The following is a 20,729-nucleotide window of genomic DNA, read 5'->3' on the forward strand; positions in this document are numbered from 1 at the left end:
AGAACAGATGAAAAGCGTGAACGATGATTCAACCGGAGTATGACAGATTAGAAATATTCTCCATACTCGTCTTTCGTGGAACGCGACGGCCCGCAATACAATATTAGCAAACTTGGTCCGCATGGAACACGGATGTCTATTGGGAAAGTTGTCGGCATGTTCGTCCGATTTTCTAACGCCCGATAAACATATGGAACGTATTTAATAAATGATATATCCACGCGAACACCATCGGCTGCGGAATTGTCCATGTTTACCCGAAATTGGCGACGCCATCAATTAGGGAAACATATACTACGGTGAATGGCATATATTATTTGCGGCACACATTTTCATTGCAGCCCAGAAATTGTACGGACGTACCCTGTAATGGATATATTACACGAATGCGAGTATCGTATCGATTATAGTATTCGAAATGGAACGTCAAATATTCAGAGATTGAGGAAAAAATTAACACAGTCACGGAAAGACTTGCTATGGAATTGTTTGACGTAGAATTCCGATGAGCTACTACATCGTTTCAAAACCGAGAGAGCGAAATTGACGCTTGTTGTCAGTTGTCTGAATCCGGAGCGTACTTCTGGTGAACGTGAACAAGACGAATTCTCCTCTCTAACATACTACAGCCAGCACCTGCACCGTTCGAGTACCTCGGAACCATCATAATCGTATTAGCTACGTTGAACGGTAGCAACTTGTGAGTGGTCCTGATACCACCAACTGTACTTACAAAGGACCAACCTTTGCTCTTAGATGAAATCAATCAAACACCGTCAGGCTACGCTGTACGAGACTCCACTCTGTTGCATCGGCGCAAGAGAATCAATCTCGTCGACGAGAATTCCCGAATAAAAAAGAAATTCGCGCATCTATTTACGTTCAAGTGGCAAATTCTACCGACGGCATAATATTGCCGACAGATTTCTGTTCCCATGTTCGGAATACATGAAAAAATATCACCGATATACACTGTGGGGAGAATCAACTGTTTTTTCGCTAGATTTTGACGGTTTCTCGAGTAATTTGAGCACAGGAACCCGAATCCGGAAACTAAATTCATGTGTCTAGATAATTTATCGAGTCTTCGCCAATTTTTCGATGCAAAATGTGAAAAATCAAGGATATCTCAATGGGAAAAATTCGTAGTTCAATTTACTCAACGGGTTCGTGTTCCTGAGGTTACACTACGTTTGAAAAGTGTCACACGATCAATTTTTGAGATACTTCATTCTTGGGCAAAAATTTGAAAAAAAAAATCCACCGGAGTACCCTTTGGATATTTTTTCGATTTTGAGCCAAAAAATATTTGTCTTTATTGGGTTTAACGTGGTACCCTCGTGGAATTTAAGCCCAAGAATCTGAATCTGTTAGTCAAATTGATTTATTTACGGAAATGGTCGAGTTATCGCCCAGTTTTCTCTATTTGGAGTGGGAAAATTAACATTCTCGATCGGCGTTATCCGTAGCTTGATTTAGACGACGCATACGTGGTTTCGAAATCGATATATACTAGATACGTCGAATATCTGGAGGAGTACACATTTGATTTTGTCGATTTTAACGTGGAAAATGGTGCGAGCGATATGCGAGGCGTTAAAATAAGAGTGGTTCGAGTCTTACATGACAAGACACTATTAAGAAACGAAATGAGGATGAAGAAACTCAATCTAATGAAAGTAAAGGATATTCGATTTTTTAATTCAGAAATGGCAAAAATCCAAATACTAGTCTTTGATTTTTTTCGCCGTTCGGACCAAGGTTTGAAATCGTTTCTTTGAGGAAGGGCACCGGAACAATTTATTACTTTCAGTAGTTTGAAGGTGAGATGTTATCTGAGCGCGAAATAATAATTAGGTAGTGAAAGGCGAGAGAGAAAAAAAAAAGAAATGAAAAAAAAATGAGAACGTGGAGTGTGGAAATAAAGAAAGTAGAATTGCGGGTCTCGCGGGCGCGGCATTCCAATGCGAAAATGTTGAATTGTTCTCGCGGTTTCGAAAGTACGAACAATTCTTGCTTGAGAACGTTGCGTTACACCGAAACGATCCATTGGGGGGCTGTTTCTGGAGTCTACAGTAAAGGGTGAGTTGGACGAGTGCGACGTAGTAATACAGATGTGAAAAGATGCACCGTTCTCTTGTCCCCGACTTGCAGGTCGTGTGGGTGTAACTTTTTGCCATTTTGAGGCATTGAAAATTGAGTAATTATTGAACGTGTTGTTACGTAATTTTTTCCATGCGATTGCAATCGAGAATTTTCAGCAGTTTGTCGTCACCTTGACAACACCATCCGCATTTTTAAAACCAGAACTCAAAAGTTCAAATACGAGGATAGCACCGGAGTCGTTTTTGGAATGCCGAACGAATACTCGCCTAGATTTGTCGTTTGCGGGTGGCGTCCGCCTTCGCGTTACCGACGACCAATGTAAATCTAAGTTTACGAGTGTGCATCACGAATGCTTTTCATTTTCTTTCTCCCCGCCTAGACGACATGTATATAGAGATTGAAACGACCCTGGCAAATCTCCTCCTCTCCCGTCTTTTGTTTATTGGTTTTTTTCGCCCCAGATTCTGCATTTTCTCACGTTTTTTCTCTTATACATGTATTTTTCAACGATCGCGTTAAAGATTCCGAACGAAGGGAACGAAGAGATTGAGAATTATGTAGGGGCAAACGCGATAATATATTTATTATATATTATGTACACAGCTCGAAAATTCGAGAGAATGAAAAAGAGGCAAAATTTCTATAGACATTCATCATTCACTCTTTTTGATGCTATACTCGCGATGTGCTCCGAACGCCTTTTCCGGGTTCTGCACTTCTATCGCCGTAAAAATCTGTTTCATGACGGTAATCTGTAGGGCTTTTATCCAAATATCATTATCCTCGTCATTGTGGCATACATTAAAGAGAAAAAAAGAAGAATAATGCCAAAATAAATTGCTTTGAAAACGAGAAGACAAAAGTTTATATTTACCACAAAATTCGCATTTTCTTTCTCTACGTGCGCACACATATTAGGTGATAAATTTATCGATTCAATATGTGAGTGTGTATATAGATATTTCCGGTTTCATTGTCGACAAAATGAATGTATTTTCCACGTCGTTTAATGCACGCGTTCAGCCCTCCCTTTTCTGTATACGTGTAAAACGATGGGCAAATACATAATATACACCTTCGCATATATGTATGCAATACATATGTATATTTGTATATAATGTATTTATATATTAACCGCGAAATGACAAAATAACAATCACCGTAAGAAAAAAAAAAAAAAAAAAATGAAAAAAACGGGTAAAAAATATAAATTTGTATCCAATCCTTATACACACCCTCTATCTCTTATATATGCCACACACGTTATCAGCACGAGTATTATATAGATATATTTATGTATGTACACACACCTATAGGTATAATGTAACAAGTTAACTTCAAGACGCGGGCGGGCACGTTTAATATTTCACGCTCCATTTCGCTTCCAGCGACTCACACCATTTCATTTGCCCGCATTTATACTGTACGTATACGTATGTATATATATTAGGTACACATTAGATAACTCGAATGCACCCATCGTTTTTTACTCATTATAGTTCAAGAAAATGACCAGTTTGAATCGGGAATTTTGGTTGCTTTTCGAAATATTATCTACCGATTAGTTTGCTCCTCTTTTTTTGAAAAGTGCCAAAATGTTATTCAAAAATCTGAAAGGATTCCGAAAAGCTATCCACATTGTTGGTTGAACTTGCGCCAAGAACCAACAGAAATTCGTACATTTATCTTTTTTGTTTAGGTTTCTATCATTCGTTTCACAGAAGATTAGTTTTTTAATCAAACTTTAAACCTCGCAGAAATTCTTGCTTCACGTGTATTTTAAAGTGCATCTTCCGTACATGAATATTCTCGGCATAATAACAAAAGTTCGTGGAATAACGGTCGGCCATTTTGTTCGATAAAACTTTTGTTGCTGTCGAATATACTCCTATAATCACATGGTACTCGTTTTTTTTCCACGTCATACTATACAACAGCTGATATACTTCAATGACCCATCAGCGAAACCCAGTCGCATTTGGATGACTCGTAGCTACTAGAGAGTTGACCTTCTCAAAATATCCCGACTCCGCAGAGGTATACGTACCTATGGGTATTGAAAGCTCTCAACTTCCGAACCTTGACCTTTGTTCCAAATCACAATACCTTATAACAGCAACGCGAATGAACGGAACTTCAAACGGAAACAATTATACTACGAAAGCATTCATGAAATCAAATTTTCAAGAACCCGAGCTTATGGGCGAATTTTTTTAGTTGATTTTTGGTATCACGACTATGTCGCTTGGTATTTGCTCGACGCGTAAGCGACAACTAACGGTGTATGAGATCAGAGAAATCGTTCCTCAGAAGGGTCAGACGAACGACTTTGGTGCACATCTTGATTACATCGTTCCCCAATCTCATCTATATATTCTTTCATCCCCTGGTCTGTTCCCGTTGTATTTGCACCTCAATTCGCTAGAGAGTTAGAATTAAGCACACGCTGAGGAGTCAAGATTATTATTCTCCGAATGCCTGGGGTGAACGGAAGCGAAATTAATCATAATGAAAAACGAAAGAAAGATGGAATTAAATAAACACAAGAATAAAAAGAAAACGTAAGCTCGCTCATCATCGAAGGTTAAATTTCGAGAGAAAGGGCGAACATTAATTGTAAGTAAAGATCGGTCAGAGGGCAGTTTTTGAGTGCGATAATAACACAAACTTCGACACTTAAAAATTATACTTGTATGTACGTAAACTTATAAATTATATATGTACATGTCACATGTATGCGTTCGTCATGAAGAAGAATATTAATTTGTTTTTGTCTGCTCCTTTCTTTTCTTTTCATATTTGCGACCCGATGTATATGAAATCCATTTTACTCACCGATTGGAATTTTCTCGGATGTAACGTTGGGCACGATCATTATCAGAGATAAACATGTTATCACAAATGCAGCCATTTTAACGTTACATAACGTATTATTCACGATAACGTGGCGTTCTTTATTATTTCCATAATCTGCACGATAAAATTTAGAATAATGATATTGTACCGAACGGGTTAAAGCTGCGCGAAACTCTTCGCGGGGCGATCCGGACTCGCGGTCAAAATTACCGGGAGCCGGCGGCATCTTCCTAGCTCCGGTGTCTGACACAGACTGGTTTCCACCAAGTACCAATACTGGATCTCAATTCCTCTCTTTCTCTTTCTGTCATTTTCCTCCCTATTTCTATCCTTCTCGATCCAAATTATTCTGTCTCTTTCCCTCCAACGCTAAAACTACCCCTGAATTTCGCGTATACGCTTAACGCGCATGTGACGTCACAGGGCGCGCGGTCCTCTCGGGATGCTGCTGCTGCCGAGGGGTTGAGGGTAGGGAGGAACCACGACGCCGAGCACCGCGACGTCGGTAGCGTACCTACACATATTATACCCGTATATGTGTACATGCATTGCCGATACCCCACTTACACTCACAAAACTACGGTCAAATACATTCTCATAAAACTACTACACCGAGAGAAATTCGCGCGCAGCTTTCTCTCTCTCTCTCTCTCCCTCTCCCTTTTTCTCTCTCATTTCGGGAAAAGTAGGCATGCGCATCCCCTGGGTGCAGGGAGGGCTTGGTCGGACTTTTGGATCTACATCGCGCTTCTGTTTCCCGCTGTAGTCGTCACCGCATATCCCCTTAGCTCTTGCAGCATTAACTGCATCGGTGCCTTTTGTTCTTGTACATAACTGAGTCAATTAATTTTTGGTCGATTTATCGAACACATGATTTTACGATTATTATTAGACTAAAGTTTTATAATAGCGACCGAAATAAATTCCAGCGAATAGCGAAATGAATTACAGCAGGCCCTTTTAGTTTTCAATATCCTCGATATAAACGTATGTGTAATCTATTGTTGATAAGGCCTGTTACGTAGTTGCGTCAGGAAAAATTTTAGTAAATTTGGGGACTACTTTTTTCCTTTCCTTTTCCTTCCAGCCTTTCCTATGAATTTCATTCGTCAATTATTTGGTCCATTTGCAGGAATTTTGATGCTTCGAATCACCCCAAGCCTGGCATTTCATGGGGGACAAGAGAGGGGGTTGGTTGGAGTCGCGGATGTAATAACACTCGACAATGAAGCGATGCTATGCGGTGCGGCGTGAGATGGAGAGATGGCTTATACAGATACGTTCCTTCGTCCAAGCGTACTATCAATCATGATCTTGGGTGCCCTTAGGCCTCTTTAGGTATAGCAAAATTAACTTGAGGTTTCAGAATTAGGATTGATACGCCAACTCCCCCTATTTCAAGGAGGTAAAAGAAACCATAGAAATATATCTACGAAGAAACGAGGGATGGAAAAATCAAAAATTCAAGTCTGCCGTGTACGCCATAGGCGAGGGTGGGGCAGAATGGGGTACCCCAAAAATTTAGTGGAAATTTTTTTAAGATGATCGAAAAGGAATTCAAACATCATTCTGGAATGAAAATTTTTTTTTCCTCAAGTACCCCGTTCTGCCCCGCCTTTCTCTATTAGTTGTAAAGGAAAATTCCGAGTACCTACTATCTGATTGGAGAACAACTTTCAGAATTGACGACGAGCGCAGCGAAACCTTGATGAGAAAAGAAAAGATTATGATACCGAAGTTTAAAGAGGATCAGTAAGTCTGGCAGCCCCGTATGAATAAATACTGAGAAGACTTGATAGTTATGTAATACTTACAGGCAAACTGCAAACATGTGACGGATAAAAGGTAAAGTTAAATATGCTCTTAAGATTCGCAGAATTTCTAATGCATTTCAACTCGAATCCTAGAACAAAAAGCGCCGCACAGACACTGCTCATCACTAACTGAATACGAAGCTATCTATTTGCGTAATTACATAAATTATTTTTTCAAATTTCTTGGGAACCAGCGATACCTGAAAGTTATCGCGAGCAAACTTAAGCTCGGGATTTGTAGATTTTTTTTCCACGGTTCCTAAAAGTCCGAACGAATATCTGCGTGGCCCCGTTTCTTCATCTCTACATACAACATATAACACATTTAAAAACTTCATCCGACGCCTCCGCGACATTTTCGGCCTTTCAGAATGACAATGACTTCTGTAATGAGCCGACTGTCCCCCAGCTAAAGAATGCCCACATTAAAAATACACGGTAATTACTTAATTAGTTTGCTTGGCTGGAACGACAGCGCGATAATATAATGATGTGGATGAGAAGGTTTCGTAACATCTTCGCGATCTTGCTTATCCAATTTGCCACAGTATATTTCAATATTATGAACACGAATGAGATTCGACGTAGACATTTTTCTGAGCTATTTCAATATACTCATAACAATTTATTACCTCTGTATTCGGATATTCGCGATGAACAAGGAGATTCCAACGCCAGCGATGTCGGGTTAACACAATATCTCAAACTCATTGTTTCGTTGATAACAGTTCGTAGAGGATTCATTGATTCGCAACCCTTACCGACGAGTTGACGAATTGCAGGTTGCGTTTTTAAGAATTTCGAAACGAAGCATCTTGAAAACCCGTTAGTTGTCCGAGATGAGATGCATTATTGTTGCGTTTGTTCGAATATATGGATAGAATGATATGTGGGTAAGTTGGTAATAAATTGATAAGACGCAAGACAATGGAATTTTTAGAAATATATTTTTTAATATGGAGTCGGTAAAAAAAAGTTTTTAATACATTCGGAAATTTTTCCTTTCAGTCTCATGATTAGCCTCATAATCAAGGTCGTCATTTATTCTCACTATCAATACAAAAAAAGATTTCGGCATGTATATCACACATTAATTGACACTGTTTTACTTTTCACAAGTACACTGTTCATTATTAATTAAATAATCATAATACAAATTACTCTTACGGACGTCATCCGTATTGGATGTTTCCAAAACATCAGCACTCTTATGGCTGTGTGTAATTATATGTACAATTCTTTCTACTTTGCTTTGAACAAATCTCTCAAAGATGAACCAAGCCCATAAATGAATTGAGAAACACTTCTCACGGAAGGCCATTCACGTTGTTGTGAGTCAGACTGATGACGGTCAGCATTGTTGTTGCAAAACTCCAGTCTCCCCGTCAAGGGCTGAGGTGGCTCGAAAACTTCCTCAATCAAATCCAAATCAGTTTTCATTGATCTCTTTAATTCATTTCTACTTTTATCCGCTTTCGATGCCCTACGGCATGGAACTACTGAGGCAGGTGGGTTCTGAATTGGCTGCGATGAAATGACATTCGTCTGTTATACATTTGAATACCGTATTCGCGGAGTGTGAAAAAATATATCAGTAAAATCACGGAAAAACTTACTCTTTGCAGATCATCTACATCATCGGAAGTGCCATGTCGCAATGGATAGAGAGAATCTAAATAAGAATGAGATTTTTTGTCCACATCGTCCTCACGGGGCTGTTTGAAGATAAGTTTTTCCATCCAAGAAATCCTCTTGTTTTCTTTGTTTCCAGTATTATCAGTTCTCTGTCTCTTGAACCTTTTCATAGAAAAGCAGTCCACTTCATCGTTATCATTCCCCTCGCCCTCTCGGTCACGATTCACATATATTATTGCCGAGACGTTGGGATCCTCCTGATTTAAAATAACATTGTTGAGCTATTGATTTTTGGATAATACAATACAATATCGAAGAAGCATTGATTTGTACCAATTCAGTTGTTTCAGCCGGAGACCGTTTTCTCTTGAATCGTTTACCAGCAGTTATGTTTTCCGAAGAAAATTCATTGACCTTATTTTTTCTAAGGGGTCTCCTTGAGCTACTGTCTTTTCTCAGGGTCTGCCGACACTCGATGTACTAAAAAGAAAGCTAAGATATAGAATGCATATGAATAATTGCATAATTAAGAAAAATAACGATGTAAAATACCTTTTTCACAGCTTCCTGCAGCGATTGAATCCACTCTTCACTGTCTCCACTCTCTGAATATAGTAGTAAACTTTCTTGTAGACACGTGACTCTGAATAGCCCACCACTGAGAACTCTCTGTATGGAGCATTTGTTCAATGGTAATAAGCAACATATTGTCAATGAACTGTCAGGATCTCCTTTACAATATAATAAAGTATCGCTCAGTAGCACAAAATGTCGGCGATAGGAAGCACTACCACCTCGGGAAACACGCATCAGTGTTCCCTGCCTGATTAATTTTCTGCCTGGTTTCACCAGATTGATTGATCCATGTATATGCCTCTGTAACTCCAACAACTTTTGCATATCTTCGTGCTCAGCGACTAAGGCGTTAATGTGTACAGCAGCCTTTTCAACCTCGGTCAGAGATGCTGAAATCAATGAAGTTATGAGAAATGAATTTACGAATCATATTGTGACTAGTAAGTTTGTAACTACCTTGTAATATCCTATAATCCACGTCTTTGGGTGATGTATGCTGCAGGACTTCCTTCAGGAGAAGTCTGTACCTGGGTATTCTTTGTATTGGAGCAATCAACAGGGATGATAACTTCCTGCCAACCTCTGGTCGTGTCTCTTGTCTCATTATGAACTCTCTCATCTCTTGATCACTTTTTTGAGTACCCTAAAAGATTGTGCAGTTACATTAAATGTATCATTGGGATTATTGTGAACCTAACACAGATGTTTATGTAGCTTTACAATTAGAAACAAACCTGCAGCAGCATCAATGCCTGTTTATAGTCATAAGCATAAACGGAATATAATTTAAAGAAGGGTGCAAGCTTATAAAACGCCTTAGCAACATTTTCTGGGTCTTGTTTCAATTCTTTGAGTAATTCTCCGTTAACGTTATATATTGTTTCAATGTTTCCGAATAATGTTGAGTACGATGCATGATTCATTATTTTTCTTTCAATCATTGGTTCCATAAAAAACTGCAAACATTGAACAAACTATACAGGCATTCATACAAGTAGGAATGCAATCAAATTATTTTTGATCGATTACTGACTATACCTGCATGATCAACTCGAGCTGGTGCAAATAAGTTACTTCAGACATAAGAATTTCCTGAACAGCTTGCGCTCTCAGATTCTTTTCCCTCTCAAGCGTACTCTCTTTGTTTATGTCATCTAATGCGCTCAAGACTTTAAAATAAATGCAAAGACATTACGAATGTGTACAATTGTTGGTATTGTATTGTGGTAGACATGCAATAAAAAATTTTGAAATGCCTAGTATATAAATGTTATTCATGAAGTTTGGACCTTTCATTCTTGTCCTCGTTGTCAAAATGTTCCTGTCATTTATTATGCTTCTGAGCTCGGCACTCAACGTCTTCTGAGGTGTTCGTGGTGAATTCATTGTCACTGTTTAGATTTTGTGAATATTTGCTGAAATCGTCTAAGAACATTAAGCACTCATGCAGAACAATTATTGAGAAGTGTTTACATACACAAATAAAACTAATACCACGCAAGGACTGGCTCAAATTTGTTTATTTATTTATTTGATTCTGGATGAACGTTCTGGTTGGTAAATTATTACAATATAGCTACACCTCAACTGACACTTGTCAAACTGCCAGAAGCAACCGGCGAATCACTCCCTGGTTCGGCGAGAATTTGAAGGGAAGAAAATAAGTTTCAGGCTATCTATCGAAAGAGGAAGAATAAATTTTCGTGTTTTATATGCGAAACCGGTCACAATTAACATTCAAACTGATCACAGTTGTTGCAAAAAACGAAAGAAATCATTAACTTTTTGTGGCTCATGAATATTTTATAAACAAACTGTAGGCACTTGATCTTTAACGACAACTAGCGACGTTAAACTAAAGCTGAGTAAAATGTTAAACCAAGGTTGAGCGCAGAATCATCCGGAATGTCAAAACCGTCGACCAATGAATGAAACTGGTTAAAGTTCGTTATTTCAAACTCTTTGTGGTTTACCTGATAGACCTGGGAGGCTGAGAGTTTTCCAAGCATTTGAAAACGATACGGCATTTGGTTACACGGGTTGTGAATTATTAGACTGTTTTTTGAGTTAAAGTGATCGCGATTTATGAGATGTACGTATGATTATTCTAGTCGTATCGTTTAAGTCTAAAATATCGAACAATTTAAACAACTGTGCGCTGTAAATTATATTTTATTCTATTTCTGTACTTGAGTGGATACAACAGTTTAACAGCGTCGACTCTAGCTCGATTCTCTCAAATAATCGTGAGTATCTTGAATGCATGATTCATTTACAGATTTTGACAGAAGATCGACAACCAACAAATTCACTATAATTTTAGTAGCCTCAAAATTAAAAAATCGTGAAAGAATCATTACATTTTACTCACGTCTTTGTTGTTGCAAATGCAATTTCAGAAAAGTGAATAAAACAACATGATAAAAGGAAAAGAAAACAACCAGCCATGCCCTGGAGTCCAACAGATGAGTACAACAGGGTTGAAAACGGGCAGTTTAAAGCACTTGCAAATATCAAAACCATCAACGGTTCTCTCAGTAATCTGCCCGCCAGAAAATAATGCAGACAAATACAAAGATACTGAAGAGGTTGGAACTGAAATAAGAATTGAAACTTACCCAGGGCATAATGTTAATGAAAACAATCCGGAAAGAGTCAAATCCATGGAGTTGATGCCACCACCAAAGTTACCTCCACCTCAAAAAGCGGTTGAACGTAAGACAGGCAATGATAATCAAGAATCACATGCAGCTAAGACCAAATCCCAATCAGAGGCAACAGTTACACCTGTTGCACAAACCAGCTCTGATAACAATACCAGAAATCAAGAAAAGTGGGTTCTTGGTGATTTTGATATTGGAAGACCATTGGGTAAAGGAAAATTTGGTAACGTTTATTTAGCTAGAGAAAAAAAGTCCAAATTCATCATTGCCATGAAGGTACTGTTCAAAGCTCAGATCAAGAAAGCTGATGTTGAACACCAAGTCAGACGAGAAATAGAAATTCAAACTCATCTAAGGTAACTGAACACTTTTTACACATTTCTACCTACTTATTGAATGAGAACCATGGATTTTTAATGTCATGATTGTTTTCAGACATCCGAATATTCTCAGAATGTACGGGTACTTTCATGACGATAGAAGAGTATATCTGATCCTAGAATATGCTCCAAAAGGAGAACTGTTCAAAGAATTAAAGGCACAGCCTAACCAGAGATTTGATGAAAAGAGGTAATGATTTATTTAGTTTGAAGATAAGATCGTCATTTAGTCAATCAATTGTAAGCTAAATATTTTTGCAGAGCGGCAACTTATATTTCTCAACTGGCTGGGGCACTCAAGTATTGTCACAGTAAGGACGTTATTCACAGAGATATTAAACCTGAAAACTTGTTGCTTGGAACTAAAGGAGAGTTGAAGATGGCTGATTTTGGATGGTCAGTTCATGCCCCTGCTTCTAGGAGAGAAACCTTGTGTGGTACTTTGGACTATTTACCTCCAGAGATGGTACTTGGAAAGACACATGATCACACTGTTGATTTGTGGGGTGTTGGTGTGCTTTGCTATGAATGCCTAGTTGGCCAGCCACCTTTTCTGGCCCAAACGTTTAAAGCCACATATGCCAAAATTACAAGAGCTGAATTTAGTTGTCCATCCTACATGAGTGAGGGAGCAAAGGATCTTATATCAAAGGTAAGGGAATACAATCTCACCAACAGATTATTATTCTTGAGTATTCTCCATACGTGATTCTGAGTTATGATTTTGTTAGTGAAGTGATCAAGGGTAGAGTTTCAAAAGTATTTCTCTTTTACAGCTGTTAGTGGTGGCACCTAATCATCGATTATCTTTGGATGGAATATTAAATCACCCCTGGATTGTCTCAAACCGAACTACTGAGCCCACGAAGCAATAAAGTTAACTACTAAATATAATGTGATAGATTACACTGATAACCCGTAATTTAATTCGAGGTACATTTGGAATAACTAACTTCTGTCAACTGTTTAACTTGTGTTCATATAACTGATTTTAGATTAAATGGTCAATGTCCATGAGTGTCGTTTCCACGATGTATTGTATCATGAACACTTAGTATAATATGTAAGTTACTCTACACGTTTGGAGAGGAATCTTCCAACTTCATGAGATATAATTTTGTTGACGGTACCTACAAATCGTCAAATGGTGTAAATTGTCTTCAGCTAAACATAGGATATGAAAAACATGATCGTTTAATCTGTTTATGATCTTTTATTATTTCCTTTCGAAACCTTGGGCCTTACGGAGAGATACAGATGATGAAATTCGTACTTGTATTACTGAAACGTCTGAGGCAGAAGTCTGAAGTTATCTGATACAAAAGGTAGTCAAAGTTGCGGCTCGGTTTTGCAAAAGAAACTGAATTGGTAAGCGGAAAATGAGACTCTGGAGTTCGCAGTTAACTCTGAAAAGCATCATTTCCTGGCTCATCATCATCTTCATCTTCTTCACCTTCACTCTCAAAAGTATTATCTGGAATATCGTAAAGCCGGATCATGGGCTTGTTTGGATCCTTCATGATTAAGAATTTTCCATCTTTCTGCTTCATGCAGATATCGATGATGCAGCGTAAAATACCCCAGGCATTATCCATGTTCAGATTAATCTGCGTGGCAAACTCATTTGGCTTGTACTGCTGTGTTCCCAGAATAACGTGTTTACTCGAATCACGGACCATGGCTCGTGAGACGTATCCGAATTTCAGCTGATCAGAGCCTGCGAGCAAAGCCTGCACTGTCCATTTGGCAAGCTTGCAAGCGTTATTTCTCAACTCGTTAGCCAACACTGCACCTCGCTGAGTATCTAACTTTTGGCGCCATTCGACTCCATTCGCCAGTTTTGAGTCCCACTCGTTCAGAGCTTTAATGGTAAGGAATTGTAGCTCATTATTCGGCCCTTGCATTACGGCGTCATGTTCACACCGACAGACGAGTACCACGCCATTATTCAAGTCCCATTTTCTATAACGATAAGCGACACTGGCAACGTCACCTTCTTCTTCTTCAGAAATGAAAGGATTTCCTTCTTCGAATTTGTATCTGGGCTCATTGGATTTCAGAACTTGCTGAGAGAAATTGTGATTGATGAAGGTAGCTTCAAGAGCCAAATTTCTTGGGGAATTTAGAGAGTTTCCGTCATCTTGTGGAGGCTCGACACTCGTCTCGTTCACAGTCAACAGATCGAACTCTGTGTTATCACGTTTGTCTAAGAACAATTTATCTCCGATCTTTTCGATTACAATATCCCACGAGTAGTTGCTGCGGGTGCAACACATAATTGTTGCTAGAATAGCATCAGTAGCATAGACTGTTCCTTCGGTCTTGGACAATTTACGGATTATTGGATCATCGGTGGTTGTAACCGTATGGAAAATACGGTCAATACGTTGCAGAGGTTTTTCATTCTTGACGTTGACTCTGTCATAAGCCTTATCATAATACTCCAGAGAACCACAACAGAGAATATCCTCGACATCTTTGACACCTGGCAATGAAAGCTTTGCCAATCGTGGAAAGTCCATCTCTTCAATGGTGACCCAGTCAGGTCTAACGGTGACAGAAGCATCACGAATTTTGATTGGCGGTTGATTTTTGTGGTTTCTAAATCCTTGCTGACGTCCCCATCGCTTGGGTTGTCCTTTGCGATCGCGTTCACGCAGCTTGATTCTACCCAGTTGCTGCAGTTGGCTGACACCACCTCGCTGCCCTCCACGACCCCTCATATTACGTTGGTTCTGACGGAACCTACCACGCTGATAGGGAGGTTTCTGAACCCGCGTAGTATCAACCAGATGGAACGTTGACTCATCTTCTTCATGATAATAGGCATATTGACTACCAGAGCCGAATTGCGAAGCATACTTATCTGGAAAAGATTCAACAAAATGAAAATATTGATAGATCAGGTGAAAAATAGCTGAGATTCAAATTATTCTACTATTAATGAGTGAATGAGATTAATTAATGCATGAACGTGTTGATAGAATTTGACGTAGGTGTGGAGGGTTAAATTGATTTCTGTCAACTCACTCGTAAACTTTTTGTCCTGAAAAGCTGCGCCAGTCCAGTCGGATATCTGAAATCGTTGATATGAAATAAAACGATTTTCGGGACTCGGGCAACTGAGATATGTTTCAATTGAAATATTCGGGACGCGTTAAATATGCCGACAAACCTTGCCAAGCCTATCGCCTTTAGAGAATGGCTGATAGGGTATATCCTTGAACTGATCCGGCATTTCGCACGGACCCCATCCCGTTGAGTTGTTTTGGACCGCTGGTGTAGTGAAATGAGCAATCTTCTCCTCTTTCACTTCATCTTCCTGCTGTGCGATTTCCTCGCTCATTATTATGTGACAATTTAAAGAGACATATAAACGAGTTACACACGCCAGACGGTCGCCCGGAAACAGCAGCGCGGCCGGAAGACTATTTGATGATTTTCCCTAAAGTATCTAACACTCAAAGATAATTGTACTCATTCAATTTCGTGTCCGTTGGTTCAAAGTACAAATAATCGACGAAAGTGGCACGACATCCTTCTTCTCGTTCCTCTTCTCCAAAGAGGACTCTTCACTATTAATACTTATTCTCCTTTAGCTTATATGTATGTATACTATGGCTTCATCACCAGCGTCCTTAGCTTCTGCTGCCCTCTTTGCTGCCGCGAATCAATAATGGGTCACACAGTACACGTCAAAGACAAACAGCATGACCTAGCGCGTTACAACGAGTTACAATAATTCTGAATTTCTTTAGTTAAAATCATTACGTGTAAACAATAAAATGCTACAAGATTACGAGCTGTATCTTCAGCTCTGCGAAAAACGGGGAATCAAGTCACCCCCAGAATTATTGCAGGCGATCAAAAACTCAGGGTATGTAATCGTGATATACTATGTCGATAAAGAAGCAATTTCTGCCACCCTTGGAACGCTCCAGCAGCTATAATTCTCGCGGGATTACTTTTGAATTCAAAAATTCTTTAATAAGAGAACTTATTTTTTTCAGTGCAACTGGTGAACTGCAACTCTCCTGTATTTCCATACTTGTTCCACTTTGCGAAATCATTGGTCAAGTATTGATATCCAGTTCGGCTATAAAACGCATCGATTTGAGCGACTGCATGCTGCTTTCTAAAGGACTTAGTTGCATTTTGAACGCCTTATGCGAGGGGTCAAATATAACGTCGTTGAATTTAAAAGGCAACAACATAAACGGCCCAGTGATTGCTCTCCTCGGACAAGTCTTAATCCACAATAATACCCTGAAGCAATTAAACTTAGAATGGAACAGCGTCGGTTCCCACGTTGATTCTTTCACTAAATTTTGCGAAGGTCTGACTAAGAATCACAACATACAGGAATTAGATTTACGATATAATCAAATATCTCCGTACTGCGCGGAGGCTTTGTCAAAAGTCCTGAAATGGAACAAATCTTTGAGAATTATCGACCTCGCGTGGAACACGATTGGACTTCAAGGAGGCCAGCTTCTTTTATCCGAAATTCAGAATAATAAAATGATAATAAAATTAAACCTTCACGGCAATTGCATTCCCAATAATATTCTGGAAGCCATAGAAGAACGAGCACGATGCAATCAAAGTCGTCAGGTCATTTCCGCTACGAATATATCCAAAGGAATTGAAAAAGCCAAGTCATTTTTGTCAAAAGAGGAACCAAAAATCAATGAAATTTCCTTCACTGATAGCGATACAACGATTGAGACACGTCTAAGGTTTCGAAAAAAGATAAAGAAAAGGACCCAAAGAATGTTCCAAAAAAACAAGGCTACTGCGGTGAGCACGTCGGAAAATTCTAGTGGAAAAAGTGAGACGGAATCAAACGCTTCATTAAAGGATCTTGTGGTAGTAAGGGAAGAAAATTTAGTCAAGGATAAACCGCACCGAGTTTCTTCCGAAGAAGATACGAATATTATGGAAGAGAACCTAAGTAAAAAGGATGTGGCTGGCTCAGATAAAATAAAGGAGCTCAATCAGATCTTGCAAGATCGTACAACCGCGATAAATTTATTGACGAATGAGATAGCCGTCAAAACAGCCGAAATAGAAGCGGTTAAATCACAAGCCGATCAATTACGTACGGAAATTGGTCAGCTTAAAGAAACCCATGATAAGTTAGCAAGAGATAACACGAAGGAAGTTGTTAAACTAAGAGAAGACCATCAAGCGGCTGAGGAGAACTGGAAGAAAGTCCATAATGAATTAAATGAACGGGAGGAGAAATCTACGGTACAAAAAAAAGAATTGGAAATGAAAGTGCGCCGTTACGAAAGAGATATTCACAAAAGTACGCTAGAAATCGCAAATTTGCGTGAAAAAATTGTCTCTATTACCCAGACTTATGATGATCTGATTTCTAAGGACAAAATTGAGCTGCACAGGTTGAAAAGGGAACTCAAAGAACGAGAAAATAGGCATAAAAATGAAATGAGCATCCTTAAAAATACCCTCAAAGACACTACCCAAGCTTTAGAAGACTGTCAAATGCAGCTACAGAAGAGTAGAACTGAAATTCGAGGACTAATTGAGGATCAGATACTTTTGAAGGAAAAAATAACGGAGTTTGAACACGCCAACGTTAGATACACGAGATCGGAAGAATCGCTGCACAAAGTAAAAGAGGAGAAAGAAAATCTGGAAGAAAAGCTTTTGGAGGTCCAACGCGTTGCTAACAATTTACAACGTCAAGTCGTTGCCTTACAGAGCGAACTCGTAGAGCCTCAAAGGCGGTATGAACTCCTGAACGATGAGCTCCTACAAGAGAAACAAAAAACTAGTAGACTGAAGGAAGAATTATCAGAGGAGAGAGAACGAACAAAAGAGCAAAATGTGCAGATCCAAAAAATGGCTCTGCAGATCACCGCACTTAATACACAAATAAACGATATACAATCCAGTCACGCTGAAACTCTCAGGGAAAGGGATAAAGAGAGAAAACAACTCAAGGAGATCATTGCCACCAAAGAACGCGACATCAATGATCTAAAGTAAGTGATTCATTTTTAATTTTATACTCGCGCGAGGTATGAAGGAGAAATGATACTGGAAAAGATTTAGGTTCAAAATTGGTCTGTCTTTTTAATTCGCGATTCATTCGTTCGTTCAATTTCAGAGCAGAGGAAGTGCAAAGAGCTGGACAACTTTACGCAGCGTTTAACAAATATCTCGGGTCCAGAGGACCAAGCACGGTTTTATGACGAAAAATTGTTCGATTGTGAGTAATGACCCCTTCATCAAGAAACTCAGCTCGCAATTGTCTATACTTTTCCAGATTTCTATTTTTTATACATTTAATATATACGTTAAACTTATTCAACAAATGTATTTATTACTTCTTCCTCTACGTAATGTATTAAAAATAACAAATAACAAGGAATTAGAAACAGCCGTTCGTTCGTGCAGCGTGCACATAAGTGCGCCTCTCGAAAGTCTTGTTATTTTATATTTTAGAATGATAATTCATAAGCCTTCCGTATACTTCTGCGTCGTAAAATACTGAAATGATGCGATGTGTATTATACACATAGTATGTATGCTACGGATATATTTTGTACCAATGCAATTAACAGTTAATTCGCATCAGAGAACGTAAATAAAGGTTCTAATCATAATAGTACCTATGTATGGAGGGTCTCAACGTCAAATTTCGTCGAAAATATCTTATGAAACTTGCGACAACACCGTACCTGCTCACATTAATTGCAACAAGGAGTAAAAATAAATTCTAAATCACGTATGATACAAGACGTACATGCATAGATGCGATTTACTTTAAAACAATTGACCAAGTGTCATTACCTAAACGAAATTGACAACAATTATATATTAGCGCAGATCTGCATTGACTCGAAGGATTTTTAAATGGATATTGAGTGATCAAATAAATTACCCGACTATTCCATTTTCTGTAAATATGTATAATGATATTCGAAATTTACTGCTCGAAAGCGCTGTTCTCAGATTGCTATAGAATGTGTTCTACGTTTGTACGTATACAGGTGTACTAAGAATTTAGCATATAATGGCGTACATATGATTAGTGACTCTTCAGAAAATTCAATAATTGTTATTCCATGTATTATGCATTTCGTAGAATAAAAGCTCACGCGGGTGGCCATTCGAGTTCCTTGTTAGGATATAGATACGTACTACAGCGTATAATATAATAATGCTTGCAAATGGTTACAACAAACAATATCGAGGTTTCCAAATGAAATTTTGGTGCGTCATTAATGCCATACCTATACCATTATACGTATATGCCATTCCTATGGCGTTTCACATTTGCATTTCACGCTATTTTTATTTTTTTTTTTTTCTCATTCTCACAATCATCAATTTTCTGCTCACACAAAAATTTTGTGGTCGATATACCCACGTAGTACATATTTCAAGACCATAATCGTAATTATTACAGTACAATATCCATTGTGGATCATAAAATATCGAGTTTTTTTTTTTGTTTTGTTTTCCAAGTAGTCGTTATCATACCTGCATACACAAATTTCATAATTGCTGCCTGTAGTCTGGTAATAATAATAATAGTGATAATAAATAGCGGTAGAACAATTAATAATATATTACGTATGCATATTTAGTTCTTTGAAACAATCAATTGTTTTTTTCACATATACATATATAATATAATAATTTCATACACGCAAAGGTATATGTACCGTATATTAATGACGTAAACACCTTGATGCAATAGCGGAAGAAAAATGACAAGACATAATATTCTTTTCATCATGAAAGAGAATTTCAAGCGGATACACGTCATTGCTGTGTCGTCTGTGCATCAACAATTAATACTACGATTTCGTATTACAAAATCTAATGTGAATTATTCAGATACCGTCATCCAGAATTTATAAGAAACAAAATGAGGTGCAGGTCAATTCAAAGATAATATTATTCACCAGTTTATTATGCGTCACTCATTTTATAACATCAATGAAAGCTTCTAGCAAAATTGCTAAATGTTTAAATTTGTATCAGCCGTATAGATCAGCAGAAAAAATTGAAACATTATTTCACAATTCGTGTAATAACGGCCGCGACACATCGTTAATGAACTATATGTATATTTTAACCACGTACGAACATTTTTGTGAGAAATTAGGGCAAAAAACCAAAAAGAATCTGAATAATTACTGATAACATATTCACATATTGTACCTATGTGTATTAATATAATCGCCTTCCTACAAACAGCAGAGATGAAAAAGAAAAACCTAGAAAAACTATCAAACGTTGACTCCCCCGTTGATTGTGCGAAGTGCATCATGATTGCAGATATAAATAACTCACTCAACGGTTTGTGTGATTCATTGTATATATTAAGTAATTTCGTACTTATCAATATTTCCCGAATCGTAATTTGTGGCAATTATAATATAATTGAGTGATCGAGTGATTCCCTTTGAGCACTTGTGACTTTATCGTTTTATTCATTTATACCTCATAAAATAACATTCTCAAGGTCTTTTGACGTTATTCATATATAAAAGAAAATTAGTCTTTTATTTCGCCTGCAATATCGATAGTATAGTGATGAAGCAATTTATCAATTTCTCCAATATTATTTTTGATACGTTGTTAATAATATATATATATTTTTTCAACCTATGCTGATGCTACTGAGATGTATGTACGTACCTGAATTGAATTCTGCC

General features: G+C 38.2%; 5 protein-coding genes across 7 annotated transcripts in view; 2 read left to right on the forward strand and 3 right to left on the reverse strand.

The window, feature by feature from the left end:
- The window catches only part of LOC105691168 (glutamate receptor 1), a 131,186-nt gene extending 125,900 nt beyond the window's left edge, over positions 1-5,286 (reverse strand). Inside the window, exon 1 of one of the 2 annotated variants that reach the window (XM_012409478.3) lies at positions 4,942-5,285. In XM_012409478.3, coding sequence (XP_012264901.2) covers positions 4,942-5,188 — 247 coding nt within the window. In that variant the 5' untranslated portion in view covers positions 5,189-5,285. Of the gene's footprint in view, positions 1-4,941 lie in introns of both variants that reach the window. The other variant, XM_048653480.1, reaches the window with a different exon arrangement.
- A 2,569-nt stretch (positions 5,287-7,855) lies between these two features.
- On the reverse strand, positions 7,856-10,938 carry LOC105691171 (putative protein tag-52). 2 transcript variants are annotated; one of them, XM_012409481.3, is made up of 8 exons: positions 10,277-10,938; positions 10,026-10,156; positions 9,722-9,943; positions 9,444-9,630; positions 8,964-9,376; positions 8,745-8,891; positions 8,393-8,668; positions 7,856-8,300 (listed from the first exon to the last, which is right to left on the reverse strand). In XM_012409481.3, exons 1-8 carry the CDS (start codon positions 10,371-10,373, stop codon positions 8,019-8,021), a joined length of 1,755 nt encoding a protein of 584 aa, XP_012264904.2. In that variant the 5' UTR covers positions 10,374-10,938; the 3' UTR covers positions 7,856-8,018. The 2 variants fall into 2 exon arrangements, with proteins under 2 accessions (XP_012264904.2, XP_048509796.1); XM_048653839.1 differs by lacking the exon at positions 9,722-9,943.
- A 42-nt stretch (positions 10,939-10,980) lies between these two features.
- On the forward strand, positions 10,981-13,219 carry LOC105691199 (aurora kinase C-like). The gene is made up of 5 exons (XM_012409527.3): positions 10,981-11,233; positions 11,387-12,006; positions 12,086-12,220; positions 12,292-12,682; positions 12,807-13,219. The coding sequence occupies exons 2-5, from the start codon at positions 11,405-11,407 to the stop codon at positions 12,903-12,905; spliced, it is 1,227 nt and encodes a 408-aa protein (XP_012264950.2). The 5' UTR covers positions 10,981-11,233; positions 11,387-11,404; the 3' UTR covers positions 12,906-13,219.
- A 4-nt stretch (positions 13,220-13,223) lies between these two features.
- On the reverse strand, positions 13,224-15,463 carry LOC105691198 (eukaryotic translation initiation factor 3 subunit D). The gene is made up of 3 exons (XM_012409526.3): positions 15,206-15,463; positions 15,061-15,106; positions 13,224-14,896 (listed from the first exon to the last, which is right to left on the reverse strand). The coding sequence occupies exons 1-3, from the start codon at positions 15,374-15,376 to the stop codon at positions 13,431-13,433; spliced, it is 1,683 nt and encodes a 560-aa protein (XP_012264949.1). The 5' UTR covers positions 15,377-15,463; the 3' UTR covers positions 13,224-13,430.
- Positions 15,464-15,704: 241 nt separating this feature from the next.
- On the forward strand, positions 15,705-18,365 carry LOC105691210 (leucine-rich repeat-containing protein 45-like). The gene is made up of 3 exons (XM_012409548.3): positions 15,705-15,907; positions 16,041-18,041; positions 18,167-18,365. Exons 1-3 carry the CDS (start codon positions 15,816-15,818, stop codon positions 18,249-18,251), a joined length of 2,178 nt encoding a protein of 725 aa, XP_012264971.2. The 5' UTR covers positions 15,705-15,815; the 3' UTR covers positions 18,252-18,365.
- The last annotated feature ends 2,364 nt before the right edge of the window (positions 18,366-20,729 follow it).

This window comes from Athalia rosae, chromosome 4 (genome assembly GCF_917208135.1).
Source record: "Athalia rosae chromosome 4, iyAthRosa1.1, whole genome shotgun sequence".
Classification (NCBI taxonomy): Eukaryota; Metazoa; Arthropoda; class Insecta; order Hymenoptera; family Athaliidae; genus Athalia; species Athalia rosae.